Source organism: Geotrypetes seraphini, chromosome 10 (genome assembly GCF_902459505.1).
Source record: "Geotrypetes seraphini chromosome 10, aGeoSer1.1, whole genome shotgun sequence".
In the NCBI taxonomy this organism is placed as follows: domain Eukaryota; kingdom Metazoa; phylum Chordata; class Amphibia; order Gymnophiona; family Dermophiidae; genus Geotrypetes; species Geotrypetes seraphini.
The window spans coordinates 56,485,923-56,505,173 of NC_047093.1; the positions used below are offsets into that span (position 1 = coordinate 56,485,923).

Consider the following 19,251-nt stretch of genomic DNA (forward strand, 5'->3'; position numbering starts at 1 on the left):
TTCCCCTCTCTCTCTTCCCCATTTCCCTTCAGTGTCTTCTCCCCTCTCTCTCTTCCCCATTTCTCTTCAGCGTCTGCTCCTTTCCACCCCATTCCCTCTCTCCACCCCCTTCAGCACCCCTCGTGTGGTCCATGCATCTTCCTCCCTTCCCCTTACCTTCATGTCGCATTTTAATTTAATTTGTTCAAGCAGCCCGAGCTTGAAGTCACGTGCATCTGTGGAAGCTTTTCCTCTGACGCAACTTCCAGTTCCGTCAGAGGAGAAGCTTCCACAGACACACGTGACTTCAGACTGGATTAGCCACTGTTGGACCTGTGGTCTGTTCCAGTATGGCAACACTTATGTTCTTACGTATGGTGTTAGGGCTAGTTGTATGTTCTTAATACCCAGAAAGGTGTTTCAGGTTTTAAGGAAGCATACCTTAGCATGCTCCCAGATTTGTAATTGCTGCTTAAGGTGAAGCTGGATCTCATTACTGGAGCTGTGCAGCCGGTTAAGGTGTTCCTTCAGCAGATTATCAATGAGCATGGGAAGAACAAGAACTATCAAATTTTCAAACTGTTCCAGCTGCTCCCTGAACTCTGTTCCAAGAACCAGAGAGGGAAGGAGAAAGAGAGAGAAAAACCTTTCAGCATGCATCAGAAATGAAGTTGAAACAGTGGAAGAAGCTGGTCATCCCAGATTTACAGTAACACACACAGAACTGAATACATTCTATGTGACCTCATTTTCACAAAAGGGAATGCCCATATCTTACCAGACAAAATTTTCTGGGAAATCTGGAGCTGCCAGTAGCAATTTGTGCATCTGTTATGTCCATGTATGTCCTGTGCCTATGGCTAAAATGTAGCTGTTAGGCATAGAAGTAAAACAAGAAAACCAACAGAGCCTGCAGTAAAAACAAGAACAAAACTGCAGGACAACGTGCAGGGTGCAGGAATTTATTATGCAAAAATACTGCAGCAATTTCACACAGGAGTTTTTATGCCATTTTCTCTTAGACCCCTGAGGAAGATGCACAAAACTCTATGAGTTCAATGATCATCGCTAAACCAGTTTTAACCAGTTTAGCGTCAAAGTATTTGAACTATTGATGCATAAAATGGCAAATTGCGGTCTTTTCCATGGTTTGTAGTGGCCTCATACAAAAAAATAGAGAATGGCACGGTGACAAAATTCATAATTGTTCCGTCTTCACGGATAACCACGTAAAACCAACTCCATGCCATTCTTTAAGACGAGAGGGAAGAATCAGAGTATAAATGGTCACAGCCACTGACCCTCAAGCCTTGCATTGAAGAATGCTGATGTAGAAGGCTGAGGTTGAGATAGACACGAAAGAATTTCCTGCAATGATCCACAGGAACAGGAATGGTGATGAATTCTGTCACCATGTCATTCTCTATGCAAAATAACTGTCCCCATTAAAAATAAAAAAAAGAAGTTGTGCTGCCTCCCACACGATGGACCACACCCCCAGAACTTAAAAAAAAAATTGGCAGGAGGGAAGTCCACTCATTCCTGTCTCACCCACCGGATCCTCCACATTCCCATAGGAATGGCCTTAGACACCTGGGCAAATCACGGCCTTAGGCCCCTTCCTGGTGCACCTAGATGGACCCCTGGGAAACTCATTTGCACGCATAATTGTTTGAACATCAATCGCCGTTTTCAAATCAGACTATTTACTGGCCCCACAGTGACCTACAGGATTTTAACAGCAATTTTAGAGCGTCTGGGCCTAGGTTGGTTGGTTTTACTAAATAGAGGCCACAGACTGGAAATGTAGCGCGTCAGGAAGCAAGATGGTTCCTTCACTGGCTCAGAAGTCTGAAGGTCTGAGGGCCCAATGCCTAAAGCTCTGGCAACCTGGTTAAAAATACTGGGTTGGGAGTGATTTTACTTTAGTGGGCTATGCTCAGCACAAATCACATGCAAATCACATGCACACTATTTATGCTGAGTAGCCTGGTAAAAGTGGGAGGAACTAGGCTTGGCGCCTGTGCAGAAAAGCAAATCGGTAGGTGCAGCTCCCGATCACAGGAGCTCCCGAGCAGTTTTAAAATGTGGGGTTTCTTTTGTTGGTTTAGTCACCCAGTATGGACACAGCTGTTGTGCATCTGTTATGCGACTGTGTGTCCTGTGCCTAACAGCGAAGCAAAAACAAGAACAAAACGGCAGGACAATGTGCAGGATGCAGGAATTTATTACACAAAAATACTTAAAAACATATATAGCATGACATAAATAAACATATCCAAAAGACTGGTCCTAATGTGCAAATGGAACAGACCCAACACGGTCCGTGTTTCGAAGAAACACTCCTTCCTCAGGGGTCTAAGAGAAAATGGCATAGAAACTCCTGTGTGAAATCGCTGCAGTATTTTTGCGTAATAAATTCCTGCACCCTGCACATTGTCCTGCAGTTTAGTTCTTGTTTTTACTGCAGGCTCTGTTGGTTTTCTTGTTTTGCTTCTGTGCCTAATAGCTACATTTTAGCCATAGGCACAGGACATACATGGACATAACAGATGCACAAATAGCTACTGGCAGCTCCAGACTTCCCAGAAAATTTTGTCTGGTAAGATATAGGCATTCCCTTTTAAGCATCATAAGCAGAGCTCATTTAATACAGCAAATGGGTAATAGCTCCTGAGAACCCTTTTGAGCATCAGAGGCTGAGCTGCTATACAAGTAAGATTGGCTACAACCAGTTATGTACACAGCAGACTTTTGTGCATCGGGGCCTGATTTTCTTTCATTTACTATTTCTTTGTGTATCACAACTTTCTATTCAGATCTGTTTGTTGTTTACTACTATTAAAAGTTAGACCAAGAGCGAGTCTCGATGAGCGTGGGTAACACGGGGCTGGATGGCTCCCGTGTCGACCCATCGGGATTGGCTCTGGGAGGGCAAGTAGGAGGGACAGGCTAGCGTTAGCTGTTAGGATTGGGCTAGGCTGTCCCTTCGAGTTTGTGAGTTGGGGATTGGTGGGGAATAGGATGCGGGGCGAGATTAGTCTTTTAATGTAGAAGCAGCTGCGGAGGTCGGGGTTTTGCTGGGTTCGCGGCTGCGGGGCTTTTCCCACCCTCCCTCCTTCTTTGTTGGGTTTTTCATTGGTTCCCGGGTTGGGAGCTCACGAGTTGCAGGCGGGGTCTGAGCTACAAAAAGCCGGGGCTCATCTGGAGATGAGCGGCAGAGGGGCAGCTGGTTCGGAAGCAGGTCCCAGGTGGGCTGGTGACCCGACCGAAGGGGCAGGGCGGCACCTGCCACCCCCATGACCCTTGCTGACAGGGATGGGGTCATGGGGCCAAAAAGCTATTTATGGTACTGTGTTGTAGCTTGATTGTTGTATAATTGGTTATTTGTTATTCTAATAAACAGAGCTGCGACTTGTTTTTTCCAAACTGTTGTTGTGTGATTTTTGAGGGATATATGTGTGTGTGGTTGGGGTCGGGGGGTGGGGTGGGGGGAGACCGAGGGGCCATTCCAGATCCAGCTGTTATCATTTCTATAGCACTGATAGATGCTTGCAGTGCTGTACATTACATTAACCACGAAAATACAATTCCTGCTTGACAGAGAACCTCAGTTCATTTCAGCATGAAAGGGTTCCTATACTTCTCAAGGACTTCCCCCCTCCCACCATAAATCTCCTCCTCCAAGACTTGGTAAAGCTAATGTCTCTGTGCTTTCTTAGGACCCTTTTACTAAGTTAAGATGCTAACATATGCCTAACACAGCAAAAATGGCCTAATGTCTGGCTACTTTTATACCTTCGGCCATGTTCTATTTATTTGCCTTGGCGGTTTCCAGATTTACTTTTACTCCCTCGGCTATTTCCCCTTTTTGACAAATCTTGCACAACGCCTTTTTAAATTCACAGTTCTCCATTTTGGTTCCTTCAGTTTTTATCATTTTTTGTTGCTCATATTGTAATCGAGTATTTTTCCGATTGACGTCACCATGCACTCACGTTCACATAGATTTAAATGCCGTTTTTCCGCAGCGTCTCTTCCTTTCATTTTCCTGCACAAGACCACTGACGGTATTCACTGATAAGTTTACATACACATTCATTATTTCATACCTTGTTTTCTTTTAATTTTTAACCATCATTTTCACTTCCTCTTTTAATTGTCTTGCTGGCCTTTAAATTTCTTTAGGACAGAATGTTTTTACAAACTATCTTTTTGCATTATAGTTGCTTGCTTAGGTTGCCCATGTCATTACATTGCTATGAGCCCGTTTTTAAGTATAACATGTTTTTACACTGAAAGTATAATTATAATAATGGGAGGGGGGATGTGATATATAGTTATATTATAGGTTTAATCAATATTTATGAATATAACATATGTATGATATTTTTGATTACAGTATTTGTGGAAAGGGTGGGTGGGGGAGGGGGGTTTATTTATGTATTTATGATGATAATAGAAAGATTTTCAAGTGATGTGTATGGGAAAGAAAAATCCGTGTAGAACTTATGTACTAAATGGTGAGACCTTAGTTGAGACCAAGGCAGAATGCGATCTAGGGGTGATTATTAGTGAGGACATGAAGGCTGCCAATCAAGTGGAGAAGGCTTCCTCCAGGGCAAGACTGGTTGTATCCGTAGAGGATTTGTCAGCAGGAGACCTGAAGTCATGATGCCGTTATACAGATCCATGGTGAGGCCTCACTTGGAGTACTGTGTTCAGTTCTGGAGACCACACTACCGTAAGGACATACTGAGGATCGAGTCAGTTCAGCGAATGGCGACCAGGATGGTCCTGGGGCTCAAGGATCTCACGTACGAAGAAAGACTAAAAAAATTGCGGCTGTACTCACTTGAGGAAAGAAGAGAACGGGGAGACATGATTGAAACGTACAAATACATCACGGGATGTATCGAGTCGGAAGATAATATCTTCTGTCTCATGGGACCCTCGACAACCAGAGGGCATCCGCTGAAAATCAGAGGAGGGAAATTTCATAGCGACTCCAGAAAGTACTTTTTCACCGAGAGAGTGGTGGATCGTTGGAATGGACTCCCACTGCAGGTGGTTGAGGCCAGCAGCGTGACGGATTTTAAGAAGAAATGGGATACTCATGTGGGATCTCTAAGGGAGTGAACTCTGGGGGGAGGCTAATTGGAAAGGGCAGACTTGGTGGGCTATAGCCCTTTTCTACCGTCATTTTCTATGTTTCTATGATTCAATTGATGTAATATTGTACACTTGATGTAAGATGAAAAAATGAATAAAGAATTGGAAAAAAACAAACAAACTCTGCTGGGTATCACAGGTCCTCATCTAGTTCCCTCATGTAATTATGCACTTTCATTTTCTTTTTTGTTTCCATGCACCGCACCAGAGTTCATAAGGCCAATTACCGTTTTTTTTTTTTGCCATGGTGGTTGTAAAAAATACATTAATTCACACTTCACTGCTTCCAAGTCGTCTGCTGGTTTTTTCACTGTTACCTTATGACCCAAATGCACAGCAATGTCCTTCATATGTTTTTTGCGTGCTTTTTGCACAATGTTTCTTGATTGAGACTTTCAAAATATTAAAAGGATTTGATAAAATAGACCAAGAAGCAGCATTACTGACATTTTCACATGTGACACGGACAAGAGGTCATAGCCTGAAACTGAGTGGCAGCAGGTTCAGGACAAATGTCAGGAAGTTTTCTTTCACACAGCACGTGGTGGATGCTTGGAATGCACTCCCGGGGGAGGTTGTGGAGGAGACTACTGTACTGGGATTCAAGCGCAAGTTGGATGCATACCTTCTTGCATATCATATTGAGGGATACGGTAAATCCGGGTCTCCATAAAGGAGTACCTAAATGGGCCGCCGCGTGTGCGGATCGTCGGACTAGATGGACCTCCGTCTGATCCGGTGAAGGCGTTTCTTATGTTCTTATCACTGCACCTTAGTCCCGTTCCTTTTTAAATTGCATTATAATCGTCATTTTGATACTCTGGCTTATTATCACACTTGCATTGGACATTTTCACGTTTTTATGTTTATGCCTTACTTCATAATGGGCTTTTTAATCTACCATGCTTTTAATGTTTATTTTATCATACATTAATTCTCCTTGTTGTTGATGAACTCACACATTCATTTTTGCTGCTTCTAGTCTTCATTCAGTTGTTATCTATCAGGTTATTTTGTTTTGACAAGCGTTATGTATGTATTCTAATAAAGATTTTTACCTTTGAATCACACACATAGTTTCTGGCTCTCACTTTCCCTATATCCATGTGTATTTGGAGTCATTTTTAGCACATTTCACTAGATTCACTTTAATTCACTATAATGCTTATATACCACCAATTCCACTTGATTCAATTTATTTTAATATCAAGTTGAAACAATCACTAAACTTATATAATGTTCACCGTCACATTCTAACCTTTGCACATAATTGCTTTACATTAAGCTAATGTTTCACCTCATCATCTTTTCTATACACCTATTTTCAAACACACAAAGCATCAATAATCTCTTGCCGTCACCGTTGTTATTCAGACACACATTTCTTCACACTATTTTCAATTTGCTCACATTAGGACCCCTGAGGAAGGAGTGTTTCTTCGAAACATGGACCGTGTTGGGTCCGATCTTATCAGTCCTTTTGGAAACAAACTGTTTTATGTTTTTACGATTGTTCAATAAAATCTTGGCGCCCTGAACATCATCACTGCAGTCTCTGTTTTGTGTTGTTCGCCATGTTAGTTTTGCCATCTGTGCATGTTAAGTTTCAAGTTCAAGTTTTTATTAAAATTTGATGCACATGCATTGTCAAATATTTCAAAGCGTATTACAATTCTAAAATGGGGAAAACATTACAATACATAGATATAATAACAAACGGACATACAAAATGGAAATGGAGGATGAAGTACAATAATTATAGCACAGAGAAGACATATATGGATAATACAACCAGATGGGATGAGAGGTAGAAATAGGAGGAAATAAATTAAAGAAAGAAAAAAAAAATTGAAATTCAGAGTATACAGATAGTCTTAGTCCTGGAGTCAAAATTTCAAAGGAAAGGTTAATAAAAATATAAATGATAAAAATTTGTAATCTTTATATCTATATCTCAAAGGCTGTCTGGGTTCCTGGATGGACTTTCCAAAAACTGACAGTTTGTTTGGGTTTTGGAAATCCCCGACAAGCTCCAGCTGCATCTGGAAGGCCTCTGAGCAGGCAAAGATGGCATCACACACATCCGTGCATGCTCTAGGCCAGGGGTGTCAAACTCAGGTCTGCAGGCCAAATCTGGTCTGCAGTGTAATTATATTTGGCCGGTGAGAAAATACCAAATGTCTACTAGAGCTGGCCCGCCAGATATGTCAGTGTAGGACAGCTATACGATCTTCACGATGTGTGTCAATTATTTTTAGACCTTTTACTTTTATTTATTATTTTTAATCAGGTTTTAATTCATCATGTGACCGTCGATTTCTTTAGTGTCCAAACTTTTTATTCAGATCTTTTTTTTGGGGGGAAGGGGGGGGTTTCGTGCCATTTTTTGCTTATGGTTACACTTGTGACTACAGCACTTGTCATGTGGCCCTCCCTTTTTAAATTGCCAGCATTTTAAAATCTGGTTTTACTTTTGGTTTGCTCAGCTCAGAGCGCTACAGAGCCACCTTGGCTTTATTTCATTCTTCCTTTTTATTTTTAACATGCACATAGGGGGGTCTTTTACTAAGGTGCGCTAGCTGATTTAGCGTGCCTTAGTAAAAGGCCCCCATAGTTATTTTAAGTTATCTTAAGTTTCCATAAAATATTAGCTGATGGGTTTTATGTTTTCTATAGTCTACTGCCACACTGCGACGTTTGTTAGTGCAGGACAGCTACACTTTTTCCACGCTCTGCAGCAGAGACTTTTTATTTATGCATTTTAACTTTCCACACGCAAAGTTTTATTATTATTTATTTTGCACTATTTATATTATATTTTTGGGGGTTGGGTTTTAGTTTACTATGTGCCCGCGATGCTTCTTTGGCCACTTTTATGATTACACCCTTTTAGTTTCTTTTTCCAAACCTTGCCCTTAAATATGGTTACGACCACAACACTTGTTTTGGTTGGCCAGCGACTTTGTCCAAGTTTTTAATTTTGGTCCACTGTGTATTTGAGTTTGACATCCCTGCTCTAGGCCCTCCAGATGCAGCCAGAGCTCATGGGGAAGAGAGGAGGCTTTGTGAGGGTGGGGCTGGGGATGGAATGGGTGGGGCTGGGGTAGAATGGGGTGGAATCATGTGTCAGGGAATTTACGGACTAAAATATGGTAACCCTGGGTCAGCAGGCTGTTACCCATCCTGGGCTGCATGCATTTACCCAAAAGGCAGGAACTGTAGTATTCTTCAGTCTGCTTTTGGTAGGTCATAAGCTTCTGCAGGAATGTGTTGACACACTGTTCGCATGTCTCCTTGAGGTACTCCAGCCTGATAACATTACGCTTCTCTTTCTTGCTGTAAAATTCCTGTGACAAAAATCAGAGCGGGCATCACACCTCACGATCTGCCAGCCTGTACACTCCATGGAGTTCATACACAGCTCAGTTTTGCTGTGGCACAGGGCAGCAAACACTCATCCCTTGCACCAAACTCCATGCCTCAGTATCTCCATCCTATTATAAGAGGGATAATTTTCATTCATTACACCAGTGCTGGATTTTTGCCATATCACAAGGATATGGCATCAAACCATAACCTAAAATAGCCAATTACATTGCAGCTTTCAACCATTAGTAATGAAAATCTAAATTTTACATTTACAAAACACTATTTTTTCCACTGATTCAACATGCTACCAACTTAGATGTGAATATGATCTCATGAACTTTTGTGAAAAGATTACATTACATTGGTGTCTTCTATCCTGTCAATACCTTTCAGTTCTAGGTGGTTTACAACAAGAGTTGACCTGGGCATTCTCAGGGAGATTACAAGGTGTCCTTTTACTAAGCTACGGTAAAACTAGGCCTTAGTATGCATTAAGGCCGTTTTCACTGCAGCTGTAAAATCCACTCCCTCCCCCACCCCGATTTTCTATTTTATACACTAATGGTGGTGTACTAATATTGCTATTAGTGCAGTCATTTTTTTAAAATTACCACAGGAGCACTTATTGACACTTATTCCCCTTTTTACAAAAACGTAGCGTGATTTTTAGTGCTGGCCTATGAGTGTGGGAGCTGTTACCGCCGCAGATGGTGCTAAAAACCACACTATGCTTTTATAAAAGGGGAGGGGGTTATTTTATAGCTGGTAAGGACTCCTTCATTATCCATGCACTAACTAGTTAGTGTGCGGTAATGTAGATGCTCTAACTGGTTAGTGCAGGAATGGCCACTCTCTGCCCCTGATACACCCCTCAAAATTTTGTTCAAATATTCTTTAGTGCGTGGTTAGCGCCTGCACATTCAAAAGCTACTGCGTGATGCTGTAATGGCTAACAAGGTCAGCAAAAGGGCTCCTTCATTATTTTTATGTAGTACTGTATGTTCAAGCTCTATAAAATTATTTCTGTTTCTGATCAATGAAATTAGAGTCTCATGAGTTTGACGTCATGGATTAAGGGCCTGTGGTTTCTGAAATTTTAATGTAGGAACACTATGGGCTCCTTTTATCAAGCCGCACTAGCGGGGTTACCGCGCATGACTTTTCATCAAGCGTTAACCCCCGCGCTGGCCAAAAACTACCGCCTGCTCAAGAGGATACTATTTGTAATATTGTTATATTTTTAGCCAATATTGATGTTTGTTGTAATTCGCTGAGGATACTGACATCAGTGAAATATAAACGTTTAATAAATAAACCATGAGATCCAGTAGGAATTCCCAATGCTGTCTTAGTTTATAATAAAGAAATGTGCTTTAGTTTATTTTTTTATTACATTCTCTATTAGTATTTGTATTCTTAGCAAGTTCTTTTTTATTTTGTATTATCATTTTTATTAAAGTTTTCAAGGCTTGAACAGCCTTGGCAATAGCCACAATGAAAACAAGCTCAGGGTAACCTATAAACATTAAACTCAAAACAATCATTAACCCCCCACCCCACCCCTGAGGGTGCTAAAGCATCAATTAGAACGAAAAGAACAAAAAGAAAAATCTTTCCTGCTATTCAGGGCATCCTACCTCTCCTGCCTTTTCTTACCATGTTAGCAAGTTCTACCACCAAAATTTCCTCTTGCCTCACACAGCATCTCATCTATACAACTTTACACAGTTAATATTATGTAAATTAATGTCCAGCTAATGTTGGATATGATCTGGGTTAAAATAAGCATTCCTACCTCAGCCATAGCCAGCAACAGGGAGTAACTGTCCCAAAGAATGTGACTGATTTTCCCTCTAAAATGTCTGAAACACCAAACATATTTTGGATTTTAAACTTAATTATCTTTCTTTTCCAAAGTGAAACAGAGAAACATAAAAACATGATGGCAGATAAAGGCCAAATGGCCCATTCAGTCTGCCCATCCACAGCACCACTGTCTCTTCTTCTCCCTAAGACAGCCCAAGTGCCTGTCCCATGCTTTCTTGAATTCAGACACAGATTTGTCTCCACCACCTCTACCAGGAGACTATTTCAGATGTGACCATATGTCCTGTTTTGAACAGGACCATCCTGTTTTTAGATCCCCTGTCCCATTGTCCCCAATGCACAGCTTTGGGACACTGAAAAGTGTAGTTACTTACCTGTAACGTAGGTTCTCCGTGGACAGCAGGATAGTCAGCCACAAATGGGTGTTGTCCCAACAGCTCCCAATTTACGGATAAGCTCTCCAATAGCTCAGAGAGATTTTTTTTTTTTTCTCTGAGCACGTGCAGTGCCCGGGCACCACTGGGCATGCCCGAGCCCTACCCATTTCCCCCCTGCTTCCCCCTAATCCCCAGGATGTTCCTAGCTGTGGCCGGGTCGGCCATATGGGGAGGCGGGTGGGTTGTGTGGCTGACTATCCTGCTGTCCACGGAGAACCTACGTTACAGGTAAGTAACTACACTTTCTCCTAGAACAAGCAGGATGAGTCAGCCACATATGGGTGACTCCCTAGCCGAGGGATGTACTGAATGGACCTGCGATTTAGCGCTCTGTGCATCCCTCGCCTGGCTGTGGAGGCCGAGCTGGGCAGGGTAATCAGGCAAAGCAGGCTCAGTTGTGCAAACAGGTTTCTTTAATAAAGTGCTGTGTTAACTGGGCAATAATACTTGCCGAACAGTGCAACTGGTCAATAACCGTCAAGGAACAGTGAGAAAAAGTAACTGGTCAACAGTAACAATTCGTAATAGCATGTAAACGGTAACAATTCGTAATTGCGTGTAACAATTAGTACTTGCATATTGAACCTCTAGTCTAGACATGTAGTACTGGCTGGCACTTAATCAGTATCTGTGCCCCCCTACTTGATCAGTGCTTGTCAAGGCAGTGGTAGTGGTTGGTGTCCCTCCCGGGAGGGGAGGGCCGCTTGCAAGACTGTTTGGCCGAATGCATTCGGGGCGTGGAACGCTATGTCGAGGCAGTAGTGCTTGGTAAAGGTGTGCAAGGAGGACCAAGTGGCTGCATTGCAGATGTCCTCTATTGGTGTATGGTGTAGATGAGCCAGAGTGGTGGCTACGGCTCTGAGCTGGTGGGCGTGGGCTCCCACTGGCGGTTCACGCTGCGCTCTTCTGTAGGTGAAAGAGATGCACTGGGATATCCAGCGCGAGAGCGTGCGTTTGGTGACCGGCCGTCCTGGCCTGTTATGGTCGTAGGAGACGAACAGTTGTGAGGCTTGTCTGGTCTGTTGTGTCCTGTTAATGTAGGTGGTCAGGGTCCGTACACAGTCCAAGGGGTGTCGCTGTAGTGGCTGCGAGCCCCCCTGTGGGTGAATGTAGAGTGCGGGGAGGATGATAGACTGGTTGATGTGGAACGCTGACGCCACCTTCGGCAAGAATCGGGGGTGGGTTCTGAGCACCACCCTGTCCTCATGGAGCAGTGTGTAGGGGGGGTGATGGACCAGGGCCTGGATCTCGCTGATACGTCTGGCCAATGCAATGGCGGTCAGGAAGAGGGTTTTCCAAGCCAGGAATCTGGGGTCTGCCTCCCCCAAGGGTTCGAAGGGATCGAGGGTGAGCTGATGCAGCACAAAGTTCAGGTCCCATCCGGGCGGTGGTGGTCTGACCGGTGGGTGCAGATTGGACAGTCCCTTCATGAATCTTGCGAATACCGGTGAGTTGTCCAAGCCAGCGTGGTACGCAGCGATCGCGCTTAGGTGGACCTTGATGGAAGTAGGTTTTAGGCCCATCTGAGATAGGCTTAGTAGGTACTGCAGGATGTCCGGTATGGGGCAGTTGTAAGGGTCTCGCTGTGTGTTCGTGCACCAGTGGCGGAACCTTCTCCATTTCAATCCGTAGCATTTTCGGGTTGAAGGTCTTCTGGCTGCCATGAGAATGTGCTCCACGTCTTGTGGTAGGTTCATCCTCTCAACATCCATGCGGTCAGGGCTAGGGAGCGCAGGTTGTGATGGAGGGTGGCGCTCCCGTGTTGTGTTATGAGATCTGCGCTGATCAGGAGGCGGAGAGGTGGGTGAACCGCTATCCGTTGCAGGAACGGGAACCATGGTTGCTGGGGCCAGAACGGGGCAATCATGATCACCGTTGCTCTGTCCTGGAGGATCTTCTGCAGGACTTTGGGTATGAGAGGTGTTGGTGGATAGGCGTATAAGAGTCCGTGGTTCCAACTCAGGGACAGGCCGTCGGGACTGAGACGGCGCTGGGTCGGTCTCTTTGAGCAAAAGATCGTGCATTTTGTGTTCAGTTCTGTCGCAAACAGGTCGATGCTCGGTGTGCCCCAGGTGCTGAAGATCTTCTTCGTCACCGCTGGGTTGAGAGACCACTCGTAGGGGTCCAGCTGGCGGCTGAGACTGTCGGCCAGGTCGTTCTGCTCCCCCGGGAGGTAGGTTGCCTGGATGGGGCACTGAATGGCGATGGCGAACTCCCAAATGCGGCAGGCTTCCCTTGCAGAGCGAGGCTGACCCTGTGCCCCCCCTGCTTGTTGATGTAGTACATGGCCACCTGGTTGTCTGTTTGGATTAGGACTGTCCTGCCTGTCACCCATTGATTGAAGGTTTTGAGGGCATTCCCTATGGCCCTGAGCTCCAGTAGGTTGATATGGAGTGAGGACACCTGGGCAGACCATGTGTCTCCTGTGCGAAGATGGAGAAGGTGTGCCCCCCATCCATGTTTGGAGGCATACGTGGTGACCATCAGCTGGTGGGGTGGTGGTCTGAATGGTTCCCCCTTCGCTAAATTTTCTCGGGACATCCACCACTACAGCGTCTTGTGTATGGGTCGGCGAATGGGAATCTTGGTGGTCAGTGGTTGGGTATGCTGGTTCCAGTGACGTTTGAGGTGCCATTGCAGGGGTCTCATGTGTAGTTTGGTGTGTTGGACAACAAAGACTGCGGCCGCCATGTGGCTCAGGAGACGCAGAAAGGAGCGTGCTGATGATGAGCTGCTGGCAGAGATGCGCTGGGCCAGGGATGTCAAGGTGTCGATCCGGCCGTCCGGTAGAAAGGCCTTGGTCTGTGTGGTATCGATGACTGCCCCGATGAATGATATCCTCTGGGTGGGTATCAGGTGGGATTTTTTGTAGTTGATGAGGAACCCCAGTTCTTGGAGGAGGGTTATGGTGGTTGTCAGGGCTGCATGGACCTCCCCTGGTGAGCGGGCCACTATCAGCCAGTCGTCGAGATAGGGAAGGACGCATATTCCCTGCAGGCGAAGATGTGCCACTGCTATGGCCACGCACTTTGTGAACACTCTTGGGGCTGTCGAGAGTCCAAAGGGTAGGGCTTTGTACTGGAAGTGTCTCTCTTTGATCTTGAAGCGAAGATACTTCCTGTGAGCTGGATGGATAGGCACATGAGTGTAGGCGTCCTGTAGGTCCAGCGAGGCTAGCCAGTCGTTGGGCTGTATCAGGGGCAGGACTGTGCCCAGGGAGTGCATCCGGAAGCGTTCTTTGTGTATGCACTTGTTGAGATGATGGAGGTCCAGGATTGGGCGTTTGCCCTTGCCCTTCTTTGGCACGAGAAAATACCTGGAGTAAAACCCCATGTTGATCTCCTCTGGTGGCACCGCCTCTATTGCATCTGCCCGAAGCAGGTCCTCTGCTAGTCGCAGGAGAACAGGCTCGTCTGAAGTTGGGTGCCCCGCCCGCTGCGGTGGTTTTTCTGGAGGGCGGGAGTCGAACCGTTAGCGGTATCCCCGTTTGATGATGTTGAGGACCCACTGGTCGGTGGTGATTCTGGACCAGGCACTCACAAACAATCTGATCCTGCCCCCCACTGGCCCCTGCTGGTTCGGGGGGTAGTCAAAGATTCTGCTTTTGCTTTGGGGGGGCAGTCTGCCTTTGATTGCCCCTGTCCCTTGGGTGACGCTTGTCCACGTAGGAGTTTCTATATGGCTGGGAGCGTAGGTTCCCAGACTGCTGCCAGCGTGGTGCTGCGGAGTGGCGTCTGTTGGCAGTGAAGGGCTTGCGATTCCTTTGCTGTCTTCGTGGAGGGACCCAACGTTCTAGGCCGTCAGAAGCGAGGGTTTGAAGGGTGGTGCAGTCATTTTTAATGCTGTCGACTGTCTCTTTGACCTTGTCGCCAAACAGGTGTTCTCCTGTGCATGGGGCATCCGCAAGGGGCTCGTGGAGGTCCTCGCGGAGCGCCGATGCACGGATCCAGGCCAAGCGCCATGCTAGGATAGCCATTCCCCCGATGCGGCTGGATGTCTCGAAGATGTCAAAAACCGCCTTGAAGAGGTGCTTGTTGCATTCCCCTTGGTCATGGAGGAGGGATGAGAGAGAGTCCTGTACCGGCTGGGAGGCGAGCTGTAGAGCCTGTTTTATCTTTTTTGTATGGCCTCCTGGTACAGCATCATCTGGAACTGGTGTGCGGCAATTCGTGCGTTAAGCATCGCGCCCTCGAAGGTCTTTCTCCCCATGGAATCTAGGGTTTTCAGGTCCTTCACAGGCGGACCGTTAGAGGCCGATTGCGCCGTCTTGTGTCTCTTGAGCGCTGAGGCTACCACGATGGAGTTGTGTGGCAGCTGCGGTTTGTCAAATCCTGGGACTGGGAGGACCTGGTACTTCGCGCTCAGTTTCTTAGATGTGGGAGGCCCTGAGGAGGGGGTCCGCCAAATCTGGTCTCTGCAGTCAAGGAGGTTCGTATGAACTGGGATCGCTACTGGCTGTTTGGGATAGTCCAGTGATTGCAGGAGGCCATCATCCTCTGGCGTGGGTTCTGGTGGTCCCCCCACATGGATCCCAAGGAGGGCAGCGAGTTTCTGGATAAACTTGGGATAGGCTAGGTCCTCCGGTGCTTGTGCCGGGGGCTTCGCTGTTGTCTGTGTTTGAGATGGCGCAGGGGATCGGTCCGAGTTGTAGGCGCTCAAGAAGCTGTCGTCGGATTCGTCCCCCGTGTCGATGTCAGCGGTTCTGTTAACTTGTAGAGCTTAGGCGCTGCTCATCTGGGTGCTGGGCTGCTGCAGTGTCTGGGGGGTCCCCTGCTGAGCGAGAAGCTGGGTCAGGAGCTGGACCAGTTGTTGATGGTCAACCCCCTGGCCGGTCGTCTGACGCTCGACCCCCTGGCTGGTCGTCTGACGCTCCAGGTGGGGCATTCCCTCCGTGCAGTCCTTGCGTCGCTTGGTCGTTGGTGAGGATGCAGAAGGGCTGGAGGGAGATGGTGTGCTGTATGTTCGCCTGCTGCCTCTCCCTCTGGATCTGTGTCCTGCAGGGGAGTGGTGATTGTGCCTTCTGTCACCCTTGCTGCGGCTGCGCTGGTGGTGGTGGCGGTGATAGGGCTCCCCCCGGGGAGATCGGGAAACATCCCTATGCCGAGTGTGCTGGTGGGGGGAGTGCCGATTCCTCTCCCTGCAGCGTGCCTCGTTGTGCCCCGTTCTCAGGCTGCTTGTAGCTGAGCCGGCATCTTGAGTTGATCGGGGAGGCGTGCCCCTGCAATCTCCCTGCCTGCTGATGTCAGGAGGGGTTCCCCGACGCGTTCTCTCTTCAGGGAGGCGGGTCTGGCTGCTGGTTGGCTGGTTGTGCAGGAGGGGCGGACCTGGGCGGCGATCTTCTGCTGCTTGGAGGCATGGCCGATCGGGGATTGGCTCCTCCGTTGCTAGGGGGCGTGTTAGGCCGGTAGCTGGCTGCTCCTCCATTGGTGGGAGGCATGGCTGCCTGCAGGCTGGTTTCTCCCCGGGCTCCCTTTCCATTTGCTGCTCCCTCGTTGCTGGGGGGCTTGGCTTCACGCTAGATCGGGCTGTGGAGGAGCAGGGAGATGGCTTCTCTTCCGGTCCACACGTGGGGGTAAGTGCGAGTCCGGGAGGCGCCCCCAGCGATGTGCCCGTTCGGGCAGAGGCCGATGGTGTTCCCGATGACTTTGGGAGGGGGGGGGCAGGAGGGCGAACCCCGATCGGCTTCCTGCAGGGGCCGACGGCTAGCGACAGCATGCAGGACCTCCGGGAGAGATTTCTCGACCAGGCAAGTTGCAGTCGGGGGGGTTGACTGAGCCAGGACGTCCTGGAGGCTCCTCACCGGATTCCTCTGTGGATCCCCCGCTGCTACACTCCGATGAGGATGGCTGCTGGAGGAAGATTCTCGGGCCTCACTTCTCTTCAAGAAGTCTCTCAGTGCCCTCTTCCTTAGCTTGCGTGCCCGTGGAGACAGACGGACGCAGTGCATGCAACACTGTTCCTCGTGTGCTGTGCCCAAGCAGCGAACGCACAGGTTGTGAGGGTCCAGTGTGCTCATCCTTTTCCTGCAGCCCGGACATTTCTTTGATGTTTCTGGCATCTTCAAGATGGTAAGTAGAACAAGTTTTGATTGTAGAAAAATGGAGAGCTGTGGAAAAATCCGACCGATGGGAACGGACGGAAACTAAAGACTGGGGATTAGGGGGAAGCAGGGGGGAAATGGGTAGGGCTCGGGCATGCCCAGTGGTGCCCGGGCACTGCACGTGCTCAGAGAAAAAAAAAAAATCTCTCTGAGCTATTGGAGAGCTTATCCGTAAATTGGGAGCTGTTGGGACAACACCCATATGTGGCTGACTCATCCTGCTTGTCCTAGGAGAATGTCCCGTTTTCAAAGAAAGCGTCCCGAAGCTGTGCATGGGGACAATGGGACAGGTGATCGCATAGCCTTGGCTCTCTCCCTGTTTTCTCTGCTGCCGACACCGACGCAACAACAGGGCCAGGTGAGGTGAGTGCAGCAACTGCACAACGGCCGGCCCAGAAGCCTTCTCCCCGATATCAATTCTGACATTGGAGAGGAAGCTCCGGGCCAACCAGGCAGCGATTGGCTGACCTGGAACTTCCTCTCCGACGTTAGAATTGACGTCAGGGGAAGGCTTCTGGGGCAGCCGTTGTGCAGTCGCTGCACTCGCCTCATCTGGCCCTGTTGCTGCGTCAGTGGGGAAGCATGGAGAACTTGTTGCCATCGGCGGTGGCATGGGGGAAGGCAGGGAGAAAGAAAGAAAAAGTTAGGGGAGTGTGGCGGCGGTGGCTTGGGGGGCAGGGAGAGAGAAAGACAGAAAGAAAGAAGGGGGGCAGGGAGAAAGAAAGAAGGGGGGCAGGGAGAGAGAAAGAGACAGAAAGAAAGAAATGAAAGAAAGAAAGGATGCACAGTTATAAGGAAGTGCAACCAGAAACTCACCAGACAACAAAGGTAGGAAAAATTATTTTATTTTATTTTATTTTCAAGTTTCAAGTTCAAGTTTCTTTATTTTTGATATACCATTTATCATACAGGTATCTAAACGGTTAACAAAAAAATAAAATATAAAAATAAAATAAAAACATGGCCAAGCTAAAAGGAGGGAAGCACTTATGCACTGACATACATGATACGAAAAGGAAACAATGGGGAGAGGAAAATTATTAAATACATCGAAATGGAAAATAAAAATAAAGGGAGGAAAATGGAAAGGGAAGTACATTTGGGTAGGGGGGGGTCGCTTAAAAGAAGCATTTTGATTGTCAAAGAAGTTCTACAAAAGAGGAACAATAGCTGTGGAAATCAGGGTTTACAAGGTACAGGCGTCTTTAAAAAGGAAAGTTTTGAGTTTGATTTGAAATTTATCTAAAAAGTTTTCTAAACGAAGGTCGGCAGGAAAGCCATTCCACAGGGTGGGAGCTGTAACAGAGAAGATGGATTTGCGAGTAGTGTTGTAGAAGAGTTCTCTTACTGAAGGGATGGTGAATAGATTTTGATTACTAGATCGAAGAGTCCTACAAGATGCATACAGAATTAGAAGTTTATCAATGAAAGCTGGTTGGTGGGAATGTTTTGTTTTGAAGGCAAGTAGTGTCAGTTTTGAGAATTTATATCTGCTGTCTATATTTTGTACTATTTTTGTCTATTTTTCTATAGTTGTTACTAAGGTGACATTGCATATTTTAAAGTCATCTGTCTTGACCTCTTTGAAACCCCCCTGCATATAAATGATAATTAACATTTTCTCTGCATACAGTGTGCTTTGTGTTTTTTTTTTATTTTATGGTTACCATTATGAATTAATAAGATATTGTGTGTACATGAAAAATGAATGGAACAAATTGGGGGCGGGGCTAGGGCGGGATTGGGGGTGGGACTGAAAATCAGTAGCTGTCCCATTTTGATGAAAAAAAATAAATGGTCACGTTATACATAGTAGGGAATGACACGGGGAAAAAATCTGTCCCCGCCACCGCCCCATCCCCAGCTCACCATCCTCTGCACCGCCCCGTCACCGCCATTCCCTTCACCGTCCCATCACCGTCACCGCCATCCCTTTCACCGCCCCGTCACCGACACTGCCATCCCATTCACCGCCCTGTCACCGTCCCCGCTGCATCCATATAAGCCTTAGTACTGTAATATTTAGCTTATTCCTTTCTTATAAATCAAAGTTCCTGCTGCTGAACTAGAGAAAGAGATGTTCAGCTGGCAGGGCTTTGTTTATAAATTTTTATCAACACAACTAATATACTACTTTATCCTAAAGCAAAAAATAAATAAATATAATTTTTTTTCTATCTTTGTTGTCTGGTTTCTGCTTTCCACATCTTCTCATTCAATTCCTTCCATCCACTGTGTGTCTTCTCTCTGCGTCTTCCATTTGCTGTTACTGTGCCTCTCCCTTCACCCCCCCCCCCCCAATTGGTCTAGCACCCATCTTCTTCCCTCCGCTCCCCCATAGTCTGGCATCTGTCTTCTTCCCATTCT

General features: G+C 46.8%; 1 protein-coding gene across 2 annotated transcripts in view; it reads right to left on the reverse strand.

Moving 5' to 3' along the window:
* CCDC180 (coiled-coil domain containing 180) overlaps window positions 1–19,251 on the reverse strand; it is a 161,483-nt gene that overhangs the window by 21,725 nt on the left and 120,507 nt on the right. For both annotated transcript variants that reach the window (XM_033961663.1, XM_033961664.1), the window contains exons 28-30: window positions 10,316–10,382; window positions 8,354–8,498; window positions 421–581 (exon numbers count right to left, since the gene is read on the reverse strand). In XM_033961663.1, the coding sequence (XP_033817554.1) occupies window positions 421–581; window positions 8,354–8,498; window positions 10,316–10,382 (373 nt within the window). The remainder of the gene's footprint in view (window positions 1–420; window positions 582–8,353; window positions 8,499–10,315; window positions 10,383–19,251) is intronic.